General features: G+C 53.3%; 1 protein-coding gene across 2 annotated transcripts in view; it reads left to right on the top strand.

Moving 5' to 3' along the window:
* Nucleotides 1-18,789, top strand: part of GPR107 (G protein-coupled receptor 107) — a 46,775-nt gene that overhangs the window by 4,933 nt on the left and 23,053 nt on the right. For both annotated transcript variants that reach the window (XR_005792752.1, XM_040482644.1), the window contains exons 6-13: nt 1,306-1,362; nt 4,683-4,793; nt 5,105-5,238; nt 9,261-9,336; nt 11,318-11,391; nt 11,765-11,882; nt 14,716-14,846; nt 16,897-16,940. Coding sequence is in view for 1 of the 2 variants with exons in the window: in XM_040482644.1 (XP_040338578.1) it covers nt 1,306-1,362; nt 4,683-4,793; nt 5,105-5,238; nt 9,261-9,336; nt 11,318-11,391; nt 11,765-11,882; nt 14,716-14,846; nt 16,897-16,940 (745 nt within the window). In the remaining variant the exon portion in view is untranslated. The remainder of the gene's footprint in view (nt 1-1,305; nt 1,363-4,682; nt 4,794-5,104; nt 5,239-9,260; nt 9,337-11,317; nt 11,392-11,764; nt 11,883-14,715; nt 14,847-16,896; nt 16,941-18,789) is intronic.

The following is an 18,789-nucleotide window of genomic DNA, read 5'->3' on the forward strand; positions in this document are numbered from 1 at the left end:
GTACACACAGGTGCGCGTGCCTACTCCACGGGGCGTTGCTCTCTGTCGGGAGAGCTATTACTACACTGGAAGAATAAGCATGACAGGTGCCGGGCCCCGGCCTGTGGGAAATAGAAGGTGTGCCTGGAGCAGAGAGGGGGATCTTAGATAATATAGGTCCAGACAATAGAGGGTGTTTATTGATGCACCCAAAATAGGAAGTCCTCAGGAGTTCTTGGTCAGGAAAGACTGATACAGATGGTGTTTGGGGCAGACGCTGCCCTGCAAGTAACGTGCAGAGGAGCCTGGGAGTGGGGGAGAGTGGAATGAGGAGGACCCGGAAGAGCGCCCGCTGTGAAAACACACGGTGCCCTGACAGCGTCGTGAGGGTCTGCAACCAGAGCAGAGCCTTGGGATGGGAAGTAAGGGCTGGGGGCGAGGCAGGGGAGGGAGGTGTTTATCTTCTACTGTTTGCAGTAGACGAAGAGGTGGTAGAAATCGCAGAAGGAAAAATCGGCAACGTTTGGGTTTGGGGTATCTTGAATTTTCAGCGAGGGGGCACCCAGACGGCAGCACTGCGTCGGAACCGATGCGTTGAAGGGTAATCGTCATGCGGTTAAGTGCGCACTTTGAACAGTTTCGCCCTAAGCGTCCACCTGTGAACCCGCCACCACGATCGAGACCGTGCACCCATTCACGGTCCTGCAGGTTCCTCCTCCCACCCCCGGCAACCACCGGTCCGCCTCTGCAGATCAGTGACGCAGAGCTTTGTAGAAGTGCCTTATGCAGCATGCGCCCCGGTTGTCGTCTTTGACTCCGCGTGACCGTTTTGAGTTCGGCCATGTTGTTGGCTGTATCCGGAGTCCCTTCCTTTCCATTGCTGAGAACTTGTCGGTTGCGCCGATGGCAGTAGGCCGGTGGTTTGAAATCGGGAATGGCGTCCAGGCGGTGTGTCGGGGTGTGACCTGGGCAGGCATCCGTAGTCTTGCTGAAGCCGTAAGAGCAGAGATGTGCTCCGGGGTGGGGGTGGGGGGAGATCGGGAGGGCGGGGGCAGGGAACAGGGGGTTATCGGGGAGGCAGAAGAGACCGCAGAGAGTAGGAAGTAGGTGAGGAGGAATCCCCATTCTCTGGGAAAGGGGATCTCAGACCTCTCCAAAGGATGGTGAATTTTATTTTCAGAGAGCTTTTGAAGGTCAGCCAGCTCAGGATTTTTTTAAAAAGGATGTGTTTTTGGTTTCGTTTTTCCATTTCCATTTTTATGAGCATACATTTTTTGCCAGTGTCCTCCTAAAACAGGCGATTGTGTTTTGTTTTTTGTTTTTTAGGCCACGGGAGAAAAATCCTTTTCTGTTCACAATAGCGATGGGGCAGTTTCTTTTCAGGTATGTATTCTCTTGGAGTCATCTCCGTAGGATTTATCCCTACAGCGTAAATGGGTGAATTTGTGAAGGAAGTTTGAGTTTAGGAACGATAGTTTAGGCATGCTACACATCGGTCACTCGAACGCGGTCGCTCTTTCCCTGGCAGACCTACAAGGTGGACACGGTTACACACCGCTTACCAGATCATGTCTCTGAGAATGAGCCACTTTGTGAATGTCCAGCGTGAGTGACAAGGTCCAGATTCCAGCCCACGTCTGCCCAGCTGTCCCCACACCTCTGCCTCTTTAATCCCGTGCTGCCCCCTATTCAGAGTGTTCTAGAAGCACAGAATTCTGTACCTAGGAAGACCTGTGGCAATCATTGACGATGCCGGTAGGATTTGAGAGATGAATTCACCGGGGCCCCTAGGCCTTGAGTGACCGGCCCAGCTGGTCCCGCTGTTCGGTGCACGAGAGCACGTGTGGCAGCCTTACAGCCTTGGATGGGGTCCAGCGCCCACTTACTAGGTGGTGACCTCAGACAACTCAGTTAACTCCCGAATCTTGCTCTCCAGTCATCTGAAAGTGAAACATGATGGAACCTAGCTCATAGAGTTCTTGTAAGTGTCATTTTTAAAGATATAAAAGTGCTTTGTGAAACACTATACAAATAATCTTTTATCGTGGATTTGTAAGAATCGCTGTCTCTTTTCTAAGCAGTTTTCATTAATTGAGGTCTGATTTGCTTCGAGTGAAACGCACAGGGCTTACACACACAATTTGATCAGTTTTGGCAAAGGCACGCACCCATGTAACCCACTCTCTATTGAGATTTCCGGTATTTTTATCACCTCAGCGCCCCCCATCCCTGCATCCACTGTCCTGATTTCTTTCAGCCTAGATCATTTTGCCTCTCTAAACAATTTTATATGTTCTTTAAATTTAGTACCCCCAGGTTTTAGTAGCTAATTGAGAGCCCGTGGACGCTCGTCTGCTCAGAACCCTTGGCGGCTTCCCATCTGCCTCAGAGCAAAAGCCTCGAGCCCTTCCCGGTCTGCAAGGCCACGTGGTCTGGCTGCCTCTGGCTGCCCTCTTGTCTGTGACCTCGGCTTCTGTTTTCTGCTCCAGCCGCGGAAGCCACCTTGCTGCTCCCTCCCAGAACCCATCAGGCCTGAGCCTCTGCTGTGGCTGTGCCCCCTAGTGGGAATGCTTGTCCCTCACAATGCACATGATTAATTTCTTCCTCTTTCAAGCCTTTGCTCGAATACCATCATCTCGTCAAAGCTTCCTCCGTTCGCCCTGTTTTAAATGCAGCTCCCTTCCTTCCCCCGTCCCTACAGGCTTCCCCTTCACACTTTTCCTTTTTCCAACCTGCTGTGTACTCTGCTTATTTATTATGCGGATGTTCTGTCGCTCCCCTTAGAAGGTAGCCATAAGGGAGAGGTTTTTTTAAATGTTTTATTACTGATGTATGTAAAGTCCCTAACCTTGGGCCCGGCCCATAATAGGCTGTGTCCATTAGTAATCACGGAGCCGAGTAACTGGGTGCCAGGCGTTGCGCTGAGTACTTACACGTTGTCGTTACCCCAGTGCATCCTTCCAGCACCTCTGTGAGGTAGGCACTGCTATCATTCCCCTTTTACAGATGAGGAGACTGAGGCTCAGAGAGGTTAAGTAACTTGTCCAAGGGGAGGATTCAAACCCAAGTTTGTCGGACTCCAAGGCCCATGTGTTTAACCACCTTGTTCACTGCCTCCTTAAGAAAATGCAAAAGGTAGTTTCCTTCTTCCCTTCTCTCATTTTAAAATGCTTGCTAATACAGTAAGCTTTTTGAAGTTTCTCTAAACCGTTTCTTTAAAAATCACCAAGGAAAGAAAACGTGGTGGGATTTACACATTTGTCACTTACTGGCGCTCTGTGTCAGGGTGAGTGTCGTGGGGAAGCAGCTTGTGTGATGGTTAAGAACGTTGAGATAACCAGTTTGCAGGGTTCTCAGGGTGCATGCGACAGGCAGTGGATGGCCAGTCTGCCTTCTCTCTGGCTTCCCTTCTCATAAAGAGGTCGGTACATGACCCCTTGCCTTGCTGTTCGCTAATTTTGGACAAGGCAGTCACCGTGAGCCTTTCTACCCCATCCACGGAGCAGGGATGATAGTTCATGTGCCTAAAGCAGGGAGGGGACCGTTAGGCCTTATTCCTACTCTAGAATATACATTCGTGTTTGATTTTGTTTGCCGGTCAGGTGCCTCCTGGGATCGGCCATGATATTTCTGCTGACTTTTTTAGAAATTTCTATTTCTTAGAATCTTCATGGGCATCTTACTTTTGGAACTAAAAGTTACCAAGACGTTAAGAGTTTTCTGGCTACCTTGTGTGGACTAAGACATACGCTCTGACGTTGACAGCTGAGCTTGGGAGATGATTTAACAAAGGAATAATTCCAGCTTCAATACCTTCGGTCTCTTATTTCCGCCTTCTCGTCAGATACCTGTTTTTTTCCCTATCCTGTCTAAGTGGACCTTTGTAACCATCAGCGGGGGCCAGAAATAGAACAGTGCCAGCACCCCAGAAACCCCGTGTGACCTTCACATCCCTTCCCAACTGTTATGAGAGATGTCATAGCCCCGTCAGTTCCTCGCTTCTCCTTACGGTTTATCGTGCATCTGTGTAGCCCTCAGGAACCTATCTTAGGCTTGTAGCAAAATGCTTTTGACCAAGGAGTCGTATTTTCTAATCTTATCTACAAAATGTCTTTGGATTTACGTTAAACTCCGTTTGAACACCTGAAACATGCAAGAAACAGGAAAGTGTGCAAATGTAGAAAATATGGCCTGTGTCCCTGTTGTCTGAAATCACAGGTATACATTTTAACGAGGGAGTGTTGGTCCTCTGCCTTTTCAAGTAGCAGGCGGGCCTCCTTCCTTTTTCGGGAGTTTTTTGTTTGTTTTTGTTTTTGTTTTTGTTTTTAACCTAAAAGAGCAAGGCGACGTGTTGACTGAAAAGTAGGTACCTGCATCGTAGGTCATCCCTGCGGCCCCCAGCCACACCTCCCACAGCTGGGGAGTCTGTGACAAAACCAGGGTGGTAGGGAGTGGACCGTAGACCCCAGGTAGTGGGCATGCGGGTACTCGCCAGCCACTTCCGTCCCCTTTCCTGTCGCCTGGACAGAGACCCAATCGCAGAGGAGGAAAACACCTGTTTGGTCTCTGCCCTGGGGGAATTCGGTTAGGTCATTCGTCTGTCTGTATTTGTTTCCGCCCTTAGCATCCCTGATTTCTTCCTAAGATTTAAACACGTCGCCGGCGATCTGGCATTCTGAAATCTTTGTCCTCTCCACTTACAGTTTTTCTTTAACATCAGCACCGATGACCAAGAAGGCCTCTACAGTCTTTATTTTCACAAATGCTCCGGGAACGAATTGCGGTCTAGCGACGAGCTTTCCTTCAGCCTTGATGTGAGTACTGCGTGTGGATTTTGTCAGCCCCGTAAAACGTGAGGCGTTTGTTTCTTTGTAAGAGTGGGTTTTAACAACCCTTAAAACGGAGTCGGAGAAAAAAATGGCCGGAATCTCACCTCTGCAGAGGATTCCTAAGCTAGAAAATACAAAGCAGTTTGGGGTGTTTTTACACTTTGCGCTGTGCGTTAGGAGTGTGGCTATCTGCCGGTACTTTCTTCGGCCCGAGTGAAGCAGCTAAGGCAACCGACTGCTGGCTGTGGGGTGATCTGTTCTTGAAAAAGAAAAAATTAATCTCACGTTCGTTGCAGATTGAGATCACAGAGAAGAACCCTGACAGCTACCTCTCGGCAGGAGAGATCCCTCTCCCTAAATTATACATCTCTATGGCCTTTTTCTTTTTCCTTTCTGGGACCATCTGGATTCACATCCTTCGAAAACGACGGTAAATTGTTCCTTCCTTGAGCCATCCAGCTTGGAGTATGTTGAGATGTGTATAATTTCACCTTTTGCTGGCTTCTGTGCCTGGGGGGCATTGGCTCTAGCAACCCTGCCCTCTTCAAAGGGCATCTTCCCTGAAACAGGGAGACTTTGCAGTGTGTGGGGGGGCTTGGCATGCCGTGGTGTTTTCTTCCCTTTGCTTTGTTTATTTCTTTATGTTTAAGATTTGTTTTTAACATTTTTATTTATTTTTGAGAGAGACAGAGCATGAGCAGGGGACGGGAAGAGAGAGAGGGAGACACAGAATCTGAAGCAGGCTCCAGGTTCTGAGCTGTCGGCACAGAGCCCGACGTGGGGCTCAAAGCCACAAACCGTGATCTGTTGTTCTGAGCCGAAGTGGGACACCGAACTGACTGAGCCACCCAGGCGCCCCCCCCCCTCCCTCTTTGCTTTGTTTAAACAGCAGATCCAAGTATTTTGATGATTCAGGGGCTGTTTGTTCATGAGGAGGAGGAGAGTGACAGGGAGCCACAGCCTGGCTGAGAGCGTAGCATTACTGCCCGGTGCTCGATATTGCCCGTCTACCGGGCAGAGGTGTTGGCTTCCAGAGACTTGTCACTGGAGGAAAAACTTCAAAGCCCACCTGCCCGGCTCTTGGCCTCTCTTCTGAAACCCGAAGGCTTTATCTGCCTGTACTCGGTTATTGAAGGGAGCAGCTGCACGTGTGTGTGGGACCAGCGTTTAATTCTGTCTCCTTTCCCCCAAAAAACAGAATAAAATACTACTTTTCAGTTGGAGAACAGTGTGAGCATTTGTTACATAAGATCTGTAAACTAAGTAAAGGGCGGTACATGCATAGGGCACTGTAACGTGGCGTCATTTAAATTCATAAGATAATTAGGCATCCCAAATACGGAGTACCTCTTTCTGTGGAGCATTGGGCAGAAATCGAGACCTCTTCGGTCCCCGGGGGCCTGTCTTCTGGCAGACATGCTCAGCTGGGGTAGCGAGCTCAGGCCAGGGCAGTGCAGGCTCCGGTTTGTTTTAAGATTTGGATTGATGGAAAGAGCCACTCGTCTACTTGTGAAGGACCGTGCATGGTTGTGTTTGGGGTAATCAGGTGGCCATTCATAAGAAAACAAGAATCTTAACCAATTCAGGCTATAAAAAGGTTTTCCAGTGAAGTGTTGATTCTTCCTTTATTAGAAAAATCAGAACTGGGACTCAGAGACCCAATTCCAGGTGTAAACACGGACCGCTCCCACGTCTGTGTCTCGCTTCACTCCTTGGGCCACAAAACAGGGGCGGGGTCATCGCCCTGCCTTCCTCTGAGTGTCTTAGAACCTTAGGTGTGTTGTGTGATTCCCCCGCCTTCCCCCCAAATCCTGTGCGCCAGAGGACTTTGCAAATCAGGGCACTATGCAAATGCGAGGTGCGTACGAAACACCTGAGCAGACAGGTGCTCGGGGGTATTTCAGTTTCTGTTTATTTAGCGATGAGACCGTCCCTCTCGCTGGTCCGCTTACGTGAGATGACGGTGAGTTTTAACTCTGTGGCCAGAAGAGGCGCACCTGCTGCACGCAGCACGTGTGTAGTTCACGGCACTTCGCGTGGAAGGGGAGGACAGACAGCCGCTCGCTTTCCAGTGCCTGCTCCCTGCCCAGTCCAGCGCCGGATGCGGGCTCTGTCCGCTCACCTTCCACCTCCTGGAGGTGGGCGATGCCCCACCTTCAGCAGAGGTTACTGGGGGCCGAGAGGGGTGAAGGTTGGCAGGGTAGAACCCGTGTTCTTGCCAAGTTACCGGGGCTCTCTTTCGAGCCTCTTCTCCCTCCCGTGTCATCACCGCCCCGGCCGCTGGCGCTTCGAGCAGGATTGCAGGTTGGGGGGGCCGGGGTGTGTGAGCGAGCCGTCTCGGCAGCGGGCGGTTCTGCGCTCTGGGTAGATGTCGTCGCCACTCTGGCCTTGACTTCCTTTTTGACCTTGGAGTAGGTAGGCGTCGGAAGGGAAAGGACCAGGGGGAAATCGGCCGGAAAGGGAGCGGGCGTCAGTTTGTGACACACCCTCCCTATCGGTCTGTGCCAGGCCCCTGTTCTTCATTTCCCCTTCGTCCCGACCCCCAACCCCTCTCTCGGTCCTTCCCAGCTGCTCCGGAGCACGTGATGTGTGTTGTTGGGCGTGGGTGTGTTTACTCTTCCTGCGTATGTTTGTGACTTTCGTAAACCATGCCAGCTCTAGATTGCTGTCCGTGCCACTTGTCACGCAGTAGTAGCTGTGTCAAGGCCTAGTCACACTGCCGTGTGTCCATCCGGTTCATTCAGTTTTGGCTACCCCATAGTGCGCATCCCCACGTTTTACTCACCCATCGCTTTGGTGAGGGACCCCTCCCTCGGCCTCCCCCCCCGCCCCGGTCCCCCCGACCGTGTTGTCATGACCTCCCACCCCCTCCCTGGCCTATCCCCTTATGACTCCGTGCAGCCTCTGAGGTGCGCTCCCAGAAAGAGGTGCACTGGGCAGGGGGTAAAGTCTTCCTTAATTTCATTAAGCGCCCACCACCAGGTGGCCCGTACCAGCTTCTGCTCCTGCCAGGGGTGCAAAGGGTTCCTGTTTCTCCAGACACCACCGGCATCTTATTTTTGGGTATAAACTGGTGCTTCGTTCTGTTTTGCATTTCTCTGACCACTAGTGACGCGAAATCTCCTTCCGGGGCCTTGTTAACCGTCTGGGTTCCCCTCCTTGTGACCGCCTCTGTGCTTTGCACAGAGTTTTCTTTGGGTTTTCTGTCATTTTCTTGTCACTTTACATGAGTTTCTTGCATAGTTTGGACATCGATCCTTTGTCTGTTCCAGACATGGCAAATTTCTTCCCCCGGTCTATTAAACTTACCTGTGGTATTCGTTGTTGAACGGAAGTCTTTCATATTAACAGAGTCAAAGATATCTAATCTTGGGCGGGGCTTCTCGGAAGAAGCCTTTTCCTACTCCAGGGTCACAAAGGATGTAAGTTATGTTTGGCGCTGAAATCCATCTGGAGTCCTTCTTTATGTAAATGTGAAGTGGGGACACAGCTGCGCACACACACGCACACGCACACGCACACACACACACAGGATTGGGTGGATTTTCCCCATGCCAGTTATTAAATGGCCCGTCCTTCTCCAGCCGGTTGGCTGCCCCTCGTCTGTCGTAGGCCAAGCCTCCATACACGCAGGAATCCATTTCCAAGCTCTCGGTTCTGTTGGCTTATTTGTCGGACGCTGTACCCCTTCCACACTTTTTGCTGCTGTGGCTTCGCAGAATGTCTTGATGTCTGAGAGTGTGACTTTCCTCCGTAGCTCTTATTCAAGTCTCGATGTACTTTCATAGTTTTAAATCTGTCTCCGGAGGCGTCTTGTGTCCCATTAGGTTAGTTCCCAGGGTGAGGTCGGAAAGGGTCGAGGAATTGAATGGCTGGCAGCCCGAAGGTGGGCGAGTACCTGTGTAGGCCTGGTGGTGGGAGTGGGCGCTTCTCCCCACTGGCCGGTCCCAGCCCTGAGGGAGAGGGGACGGGGCACCACCCCGGGGCTCTCCCTTCCGCCCTGCCCCCCCTCCAGGCCGGGCCGCAGCCCGCCCCTACAGCTGCGCCCGCGCCCCTTCTGCTCTCCCAGGGAGAGCTCTCGCCAGTTCCGTAGATCCCGCCGCCTCGTTCTCGCCTCTGTGGCCTTTCCAGGGTGGTTTCTGGGCACGAGGCTGGCCAGCTGTGTGGATTTCCATCTTCTCGGGAACTGGAACTCGTCCTGTCTGGCTTCAGTGCCTGACGCTGCTGCAGTCACAACAGAGACCTGTGGCCTTGGTACCTGATGCTGCTGTGGTCACGGCACAGACTTGTGCGCGAGAGGCGACTCTGGGGCCCCGTCGGGTCTGTTTCTGCTGGTGGAAACTAGGTCTCAAAAAAGGCTTCGTGTTTCTGGTTTGCTTAGGTTGTATTTACTGCTTCCTTGTAAATGTATCTGATGACTGTCTTTTAATTCTTTCTTTTCTGTTTTTATAGGAATGACGTATTTAAAATTCACTGGTTGATGGCAGCCCTTCCTTTCACCAAGTCTCTTTCCCTGGTGTTCCACGCGGTATGTATTAATATTTCGGGTCATTTATGAAATGATGTGCCTCTAATCAGGAAAAATGAGTTAGAAGGAAGGGGGGGAAACAGTAGATTAAAGAAGTCCTTTTGTCACGGAGCCTCCTTTGGTACGGGAGGGACCATCACAGGGATGAGTCATTACACCCTCCCTGACCTGGACCGAGACCTCTTCTAATACTGCCTACGTTCCCAGAGTTTTCCTAGAACGCTTCCTTGCTTCCTTGCTTTTATTCCCCCCCCTTTTTTTTAAGTCCTTTCTTGGGATTAGAGTGCCACCTGCTGAATTGTTTCCGCGATTTTACTTTTCTAAACATCTTTCCCATTTGATTTGAAGCCCAGTGTTAGCATACTTCCTCAGGGGGAAGTGATGCCCTAAATATTGAGGCGTGTGAATCGAGCTCGCACTTTGCCTAGTTAGTCCAGGTGCGAGCTGAAGTGAGCCTGCCTGAGGGAGGAGTGCCACAGCCTGCCGTGTTTCTAGGCCCGTGAAGCTCCTGCGGCTGCGCCTCTGAGGGCGACAGCATCCAGACATGCGCTCTCCTGCAATTACAAGGGTTGTCGTAGGTGTCGTGATGTGTTCACTTACAGTCTCTAGAAATGACAGTCGTTTGGATAATTTCCCATTTGGATCTGAGTTAAAAGACTTTCTGGGACACCTGGGGGGCTTAGCCGGTGAAGCGTCCGACTTCAGCTCAGGTCATGATCTCATGGTTTGTGAGTTTGAGCCCCGCGTCGGACTCTGTGCTGACAGCTCGCGGCCTGGAGCCTGCTTGGGATTCTGTGTCTCCTTCTCTCTCTGCCCCTCTCCCGCTCGTGCTCTGTCTCTCTCTCTCTCTCTCTGTCTCTCTCAAAAGTAAACGTTAAATTTAAAAAATTCTTTCTGGAACCTTCTAGATGATGAATGGCAGGATCCTTGAGTCACTTTAGTATCTAAGTAGCCATTTGTGATAGAATGAAGAAATTGCTGTCAGCATTTGTGAGTTGTGCCAGGAAGCATTTTGGGTGTGCTTCTGAAACCTGCCACTTTATTTACTTAAAAAAAAAAAATTTGGGGGGCGCCTGGGTGGCTCAGTCGGTTAAACGTCCGACTTCGGCTCAGGTCACGATCTCGCGGTCCGTGAGTTCGAGCCCCGCATCGGGCTCTGGGCTGATGGCTCAGAGCCTGGAGGCTGCTTCCGATTCTGTGTCTTCCTCTCTCTCTGACCCTCCCCCGTTCATGCTCTGTCTCCCTCTGTCTCAAAAATAAATAAAATGTTAAAAAAAAAATTTTTTTTAATGTCATTTATTTTTAAGAGAGAGAAAGCAGGCACATGCCAGCTGGGAAGGGGGCAGAGAGAGAGAGGGAGAATCCTAAGAATTGCTAACAGTGCAGAGCCCGACTCGGGGCTCAGTCTCGCGAACCCGTGAGATCATAACCTGAGCTGAAAGCAAGAGTCGGTTGCTGAACCGACTGAGCCCCGCCCCGCAGGCGTCTCTGAAACTTGCCACCTCAATTAACATACATTGGTGGTTTTAAGTAGCTCTAAATTCACAGATTTCTTCAAAACAAAAACAGTTGAACCTAGATAATTCCACATGGCTTTTTTTTTTGCTGACCGACTGACTGACGTATGGAATAAGCAGCTGGGGTAGGCAAGGGGAAGTTCTCAGCTGGGATCCCATAAAAACCTGTGGCCTTTGGGCAGTGGAGATTTTAAAGACCAGAATAGGCAGCCATTTGCCCCTGGTGAATCCCCTGCCCCAGAAGAGGGACCTGGCCTGCGTGTTGGCGTTGAAACCTCGTGGCTGGTTTCTCATGCTTCCTGACGTTCCTATCCTTAACTGTGGATAGACAAGTGAGGGAGCAGGGCGTGGGGTGGAGGGGGCATCCCCCGTCGTGAGGTCCTGTGGTGGCATTTCCTGTTTCACTGTGCACACGAAGACGCGTGGTAGGTGGACCTTTCTGAAAGACACTTCTCTGGTTGCAGATCGACTACCATTACATCTCCTCCCAGGGCTTTCCGATCGAGGGTTGGGCTGTCGTGTACTACATCACTCACCTGTAAGTACGCAGAGGGACTCGTGAACCCTTGTCGCGTGAGATGATGCGCAGGAGAAGTTGGGGAGGCCGTGGGAGCAAGAGCCCTGCCCTCCCGTGGCAGCCTCTCTGGGTTCCTGCCGCGCCAGGGGTGTGTGGCACGCGGGTGGCTGTGCAGACGACAGCCCAGGGCCGCTGGCCTGCTCCCGGGAGGGGGCTGCCTCCATGGGGGGATGGGCTGCTCAGGTAGTGGGGTGCACAGCGAACTCGAGGTGTCTCCTGAAGTTGGCTGCCTCTCTTTTCCGAGACACGCACGCAGTCGCGAACGAGCTATGCGGCGGAACCGGCAGAGAAAGTCTGGAGAGACCGTTGGCATCTGAAATGCTTTCTTTTCCAGTTTGAAGGGGGCACTGCTGTTCATCACCATCGCGCTCATCGGCACCGGCTGGGCTTTCATTAAGCACATCCTCTCCGACAAAGACAAGAAGATCTTCATGATCGTCATCCCGCTGCAGGTAAAGGGACCCGAGTCCCGCGTGTCCTGGCGGTGTCCCGGCGCTTCTCAGGGCTCAGCTCCCGGCCTGTCCGGGAAGAGGGCGTCGGCTCACCCAGAACCGCAGCTCGTGCCCCTGGGGTTTCTCCCTCTGCCGTCTGGCCGACCCGGGCCTCGGGTCGTTGCCCCGAGAGCTGTCCGCCGTCACTCAGCTGGCGAGCGGTGTGTGGACGCCTGTGCCTTGAGTAGGGAGGGGCTGGGAAGTCCGGGAAGCTGCCGCCTGCCTTCCTGCGCCAGGCTCCCCTCTGACAGAATGGTCCTCTTAGCCTTGCCCAGGCACACAGTGATTTTATTAACAGGTGATTTTAAAACCGCGAACGACACCGGTGAGGCTTCCCAAGGTAGAATACTAAGCGGACCTCAGGACAGCTGTTCATCAAGCCCTTCCTGGTTCAGGACCCTGGGCTGAGGCCCGCCTTCCCCGGTCCTGAGCCCCTGGGGACAGGAACCTTGTCGCCTGCGTAACAGTCTTATTGGAGGCAGACACTGGGCTTGGAGAACTCACGAGAAGCAGAGAGGGCCTGGCAGGGGTGCAGGACTGCTCTGCTCGACCGAGGAGCGTGGGTTTGGTGAAACTGTTCTCGGCCGCCCTCCCTGGGGAGCACAGTGTGGGTGTGGCGGGCGAGGGGAGGGCGGGCACCTCCCTGGGCCCCCAGGTCTGCCTCCTCACCCCGGCGACTGGTGCTCTGGCAGCATTTGCCCCAGAGCCACCTCCACGTTGATGACGCGGGACCTGTGTTAGCGCCAGATGAATGGTGCAGACCAGTTGCTGTAGATTTCCCAGGAGAGACTCATCACCCGAATCGGAACGATCTGGAAGGCTGCAAGGTAGAGAAGGGCCTTGCCTAGACATTTAAGGAAAAACCTGTGGCCGGCAGAAGAGGAGCAGTGGACGCGGGTGGTCTGTTGCCGAGTGAACAGAGAGGCTGAGGATCTGTGTGGGTCTCGGCTGTGGAGCTCCCAGGGCCACCTCGCCGGCCCCGGGCCAAGTTCTACGGCCTGCCAGAGCCTCTGAGCTCGTGAGGGAGGGCCTGGGGCCTTTTCCCCCAAGCGCCGCAAATGCCCCCCCCCAGCCAGTCTCCCCCCACCCCCGGACTCCATCCCTCCAGGCGAATCTCGTATCCTCACCCCACCCAAGCTGGGATGTGACGGGGCGCGGCCTTCTGGCTTTCGCACCCCCAAGGGAGCTGAACACGAGGTTACATGGCCGGCCCTTCTGAGGAAACGGCATTTAAAGAATTGAATATAGGGAAGTTAGGCATCGATAAGCCCAGGGGCCAGCCTGGGAAGGCTTTGGACGGCAGCCGGAAAGTAAAACTATTCCTTCGTGGCCACGGGGAGCCGGTGCACAGCTCTGAGCGAGAAGGGAGAGGTGCACAAAATGTACGCACAGACCTTGAAGGACATTTTTGGCATTTCGTGCCACACCAGGGAACGTTCTGTCGCATGTCAAGAGCATCAGCTGAGGACGGAGGGGAGTTAGGGATTTAAGGTGAGAAAGCCTTTGTTTCCAGTTTGTCTTCAGAGGTGGAGTCCCACGTGCAGGCACGCAGGATAGAGGAAGGCCCGAATTTCAGAGTAATTTTTGCATTCATACCAAGTAAAGTGTGGCTTCTGCGATCATTTCACTGAAAGCTTCTAGATAGGAAAACCTTACTTTGAGGTGTCCCGAATAGTAGCGTGACAGATTTTGCACTCTTTGTCAAAGTGTGCAGGGTGACCTTTACAGCAGGCGAGCACAGTGTTTGGGACAGAGGACTTGTGATCTGTGCATCCACACCTACCGGAAATCTCCCAGAGAGCATCTCCTAGGTTCTGCAGAGTACTGCCTGCCGTCCCAGTGTAGCCAGGCCCTGGGGCCTCTCGCAGCACACTCGTGCCGGGACTGAACCCCCAGGGCCAAGTGGATCGGCACACGGTCGCAGGTGCACCTCAGGGGGAAGAACTGAGCCATGTCCCATGTGGAGGGGACCTGGGCGGGGTTACTTCTAAGGAAGAGCAGCGTGGCCTCTCAGGCACTGGGCCCAAACCTGCCATTCTCCGCCCTGGTCTCTCATAACACCCTCTGGTACTTAAAAGCCTGTCTCTGCGAAGCGGCAGCAGCTGACCGGGGAGAACCCGGGGCCTGAGGAAACCGGGCGTCGTGGCTGAGTGCGGTGCCACCCGTTCAGGCCACCGCCTGGCCCTGCTGAGGCCCCGGAGGCCTGAAAAGCAAAGCAGAGGGTCCCTGTGGTCTGTGCTGTGTCGCAAATCCCCCCAAACACGGTGGCGATAAGCATGTATTCTCTTCGCGTTCGGTGGGGGTCAGGAACTGAGGCGTGGCGGGTCTGACGGGGGCCCTCGTGCAGTGAGTGAGACCGTGGCTGGGGTCACCTCAGTCTTCACCTGCCTCTCCTGGGTGGGGAAGACTCGCTCAGGCGGGGCGAGAACAGCAGGGGCTCCTCCGCCTTTTTTCCTCTGCCTGGTCTCTCCACGTTGGCAGCCTCCGGGTTGCCAGAGACCGACTTCCCCCGAGAGGGCCAGCCAGAGGCGGCGTCCTCTGTACGACCTACCTCGGAAATCACATGGCCTCACTCGCGCCTGACTGTCGCTCAGGGCAGTCGCACGTCCAGGAGGAGGGCACAGACACGGCTCCTGGATGGGAGAGTGGAGTGTTCTGAAAAGCATGTAGCCCTGGAGAGAATGCCGTGGCCGTGGTCGGGGGCCCGCAAGCCCGAGTGCCCACCCCACCTTGGGGCCGCTGTTGTGGAGGCCTGCCCTTGCCTTAGGGCCTCAGCGACTTCTCGTGTCCGTAGGTTCTGGCAAACGTGGCCTACATCATCATAGAGTCCACCGAGGAGGGAACGACGGAGTATGGCCTGTGGAAGGATTCTCTGTTTCTGGTAGACCTGCTGTGCTGTGGGGCCATCCTCTTCCCCGTGGTGTGGTGAGTACCCGCAGGAAGGTGGGGGGCCGCGGTGCACCCCGAGGCTCGTGCATCCGACGAGTCCAGACCCCCGAATCAGCCGTTCCCAAACCAGTCCGAACCACACGGGGCATCGGTTTAGCAAATGAGCTTCCTGGGTCCTCAGGCGGACCTGAATCCGCCTCCAGGAGCAGGAGCCTGGAATTCGGGTCTTGATCTTGTCCCTCCGTGGATTCCGATACAGCTGATCTGGCACCTTGGCTTTTCGCACAGCTTAGATCATAGAGAAGGGTCTGGAAATGAGAACTCAGGGGCGACATAACGGCAGCACGAATTTGGAGGGAGGAGAGTTGAAGAAATCCTGTAAACAGCTTTCTTGCCAGGTAGGCGGAAGGTGAGGAAGTGCGTTAACATAAACCAGCGAGAGTTCCCAACATGTTCCCAGGTCAGAGGTCTTCAGAATGGCGGGCTTCAGACGCACGTGTTGCGCTTTGATTATGTGTGAAGAAATGTTAGTGCCAGTGGTTGTTGAGAGAAGATATCCTCGTTAAATCTTAATGCCACGTGAAGGAAATTACCGGTTCGGTAGGAAGCAAGGAGAGGAGAAAAGGCTAGCAAAGATTAAACACCCTTACAGCGATCTAGGTCCGCGGCTGTTTGAAAGCGGTTACTCCTTTTGGAATAAAGTCTTAAAAAGTGGACTTACCTGTGTTGTGTTAACGGTAAAGTCCACGCTGCAGTAAACTCCTATTTTTCAAGATCCTGGGGCTTACCAGCTTATTCTGTCACTCCGATTACTTAGAATATGGTACCAGCGGAGGGTAATCCTCATTCCAGCCGGTTAGACTCACTCTTGACCCTTATTCCATCGTACGTGACACGTTGTGCATACATCAGTGTAGCCGGCAGCTTCCAGAAGATGGGGGAGTCTCCCCGATCTCCCCCACCTCCCTGCGTCGTGCCCGGGACCAGGTAGCCCAGGCATCCGTAGCAGGATGACCAGCACCGTCTTCGGGTAGAAAGAAGCGTCTTTCTGTCCGGAACAGAGTGCAAGCCCTGCTCTTCGTCTGCCGCCTTCGGCGGAAAGAAAGGACCTGGAGGTTTGGGGAAGACGCAGGGGAGCGATAGGGCTGCAGGTGGTCATTTCCCTCGCCTCCTTCGTTGTAGCACGAAGGGGCAGACGTCACACGGCGATGCCCTCGAGAGTGCATCTTCTGAAAGTTGCCGTAAACGAAAAGCATCGAGCACTAGAGGTAGCTTCAGGAGCGGCACCGATGACTTTGGAGCTGGCTTTGTGCTGGCTCACTTTTGAGTGGTGTGCCATTCAGATCTCCCAGGTGGGCAGGTGAGGGGGCGGGCGCGGGGGTCTCAGGAGAAAGCCCTTAGCCGGGGTCAGGTGGAGGGTGGGTGGCCCCATCTGTGAGCCCCCCCCGCCCCCCCCCGGCTGTCCTCATCCTTTGGAGACAGACCTTCCCGTAGCGCCTTTAATAATGTTCGTGTTCCCCTGTCTGAACAGCGATGATGGTAATTAGTTACCCGGCACATCGCAGCAGGAGAAGAGGCTCCCTGGAGGCTGCCACTTGGCAGCAGAATTCCAGACAGTGAAATACTGAGTTTGCAGGAAGCCATGTGCTCACAGGCTCCAAGACCTAGACCTGAGAAATCAGCCTCCGGCCTCCGTGTGCGGGGGTCCATGTTCTGTGGGCAGCAGGTGCGCTCCAGTGCGGTGTCAGGGAGTGGGGGTAGTTGGGGAAGTGAGAGATTTTAGGTGGAGAGAGAGGTCAAGAGCGTCGAAATGATGGCATTTTGCTTTTTCTCCTCACACCCAGGCCCCTGGCAGACCTTTCTCAGCCATTAGAGGGCGTCCTTAACGCTCGGGCTTGAGTACCGTACGCGGCCAGGTGCTGGATGTAGAGGTCACGTTGATTCGGGAGAGTGCTCCGAAACCATCTAGTCCAGCCCGTCAGCTTATGACTGAGGAATTCAGGACCTTGAGTTACTAGTGTTGGAAACACAGAAGAGTGCAGATTGGTGTGAGCTAACCTTTTGTTCTCCAAATGTTCATTTTTAGGTCAATCAGGCATTTACAAGAAGCGTCAGCCACAGATGGAAAAGGCAAGTTTCCTTGTGCCCCTTTGTGCTGCTGGGCCTTCCCTGAAGCCCCTGCCCGGGCGCTCCCGGGAGGTGGAGGGGCCGCTGTCTCTTGGGGAGGAGTCTGGGGGAGCCCTGGGGGCTTTATGAGAGCAGCCCGGGGTGGGGGGGGGGTGTTTGCTGGAGAGGCAGGTGGTGAACATTGCAGAGGTCAGTTGTGTAAGGAGGCGTGGGGGCGATCGCTGCTTGCTGAGATGATTCATTGCGTTTCCACGTGTGAACGTGGTTTTCACCTTCTCCGAACTGAGTCAGGAAGAGAAAATCTTGTCTGGGAAGGACCGGATAGCACTTCGCCGTGAGAACAGGAGGTATGATGGATTGGGGATGGCTCTGTGTAAAGCACCCCTTCCTGCTGAGTTAACACGCTTTCAAAATAGACGTGTCGGTATTAATTTAAGAGGAGGCTGATGCCAGAGAGAAGCTCTGAAGCTCTCTGGCTTTTAAACGGCTGTGCCATCAGAGCCTTCTGTAGCTCCTCGCTTTTCCAACCAAGCCTCTTAAGAAAAGAAGCCACAAAGAAAATGTTTTGTGTGGTTCTGCGTGTATGTGAATAGTACCCGGCCACAGGCCGCTGTGGCATAAAGGGGGAACCTCAGGCCACGGGGACCACGGAGCAGTGCTTTCTCTGCTCTGAGCTGCCTCCGGGTCTGGGAAATCGTGTTCTGGAAGGCAGATCATTCCTTTGGTGGCGTTCGTAAAGTTTTGTCGCTGATCTGTGTTTCTTTTATTATAAAAATAACGTGGATTCATCTCAGGAAAATCGGAAATCAAGTAATAGGTACAAGTCTTATTTCGTACTTGCCATAAAATTAATACCGTGTTATTTTCTTTAAGTTGAACTAGACCCGATTTCAGGGCTTCACCCCCGGGTCCAGAGAGATCCCGGGGTTCTTCTGTGGAGCACGGCCCCCAGGGCATCTGTGGCTCCTACAGTTTGGGCCCACAGTGGTTGCTGGGGAGACTCCCGCCATCCGGCCCGCGTAGCGCTCTGGCTCTGGGCGGCCTGGCGTGTGGGGGCCCTGCCTCGGCTGGGAGCCCCGGTCCGTGCGGAGTCCAGCCTCCCCAGGCCCGCCCGGCCTCTCAGTGGGTGCAGGCTCCACTCGCAGAACACGCCAGCTCGTGTTTTCTTTCTGGGCCCGGGAAATAGCTCTGATTTTCTCCCCTTTTTTCTTCAGAGGAACTGGCTTCCCTTCTCCCTCTGGGACAGATTCTTGCTAGTGAGTTTCAGCTTGAACTTTGCCTAAATGTGTCGCTTTCAGCCTGACTGCAGCGCCTTGCCCTGAGCCAAGGAGCTCAGAGAGCGCTCTGCCTTCTTGGAGTGGGGGAAAGGGAAATTACAGAGAACCAAACACAAACCAGAATCTTCCTAAAGCGCCTGCCGTAGACGGAAAAACCCCAAGTGGAAAGTGAAGGCCCACCTTCTGGGAATAACTGTCGTTTGGGGACAGCCTTGTCGTCTTCTCCTTTTTCCGTGCCTGTCATATCAAAAGGTGGCTTTGCTGTTCTTTTTATAACAGCAAATTGGTCGTTCTCTTCTTTTTAACACATTGAGGGCACCTGGCTGGCTTGATCTGCGGGGAAGCGACTCCTGATCCCAGGGTGGTGGGTTCGTACCCCACATCAGGTTGTGGACAGTACTCAGAATTTTTTTTTTTATACACTGAGATGAGACATTCTACTTTTTCATCTTGATACATTTCAGTATTTCTGAATTTGTTTTTCTTACTCCTTGGCTGAAAATATGTAAAAATTCCAAGGGTGATGTCTTTCGGTTGATGAGTTTTGTTAATACTTTTCTTCCTAGTCTCACCTT

Source organism: Herpailurus yagouaroundi, unplaced genomic scaffold (assembly GCF_014898765.1).
Source record: "Herpailurus yagouaroundi ecotype Mexico unplaced genomic scaffold, PumYag 160, whole genome shotgun sequence".
NCBI classification, from domain to species: Eukaryota; Metazoa; Chordata; class Mammalia; order Carnivora; family Felidae; genus Herpailurus; species Herpailurus yagouaroundi.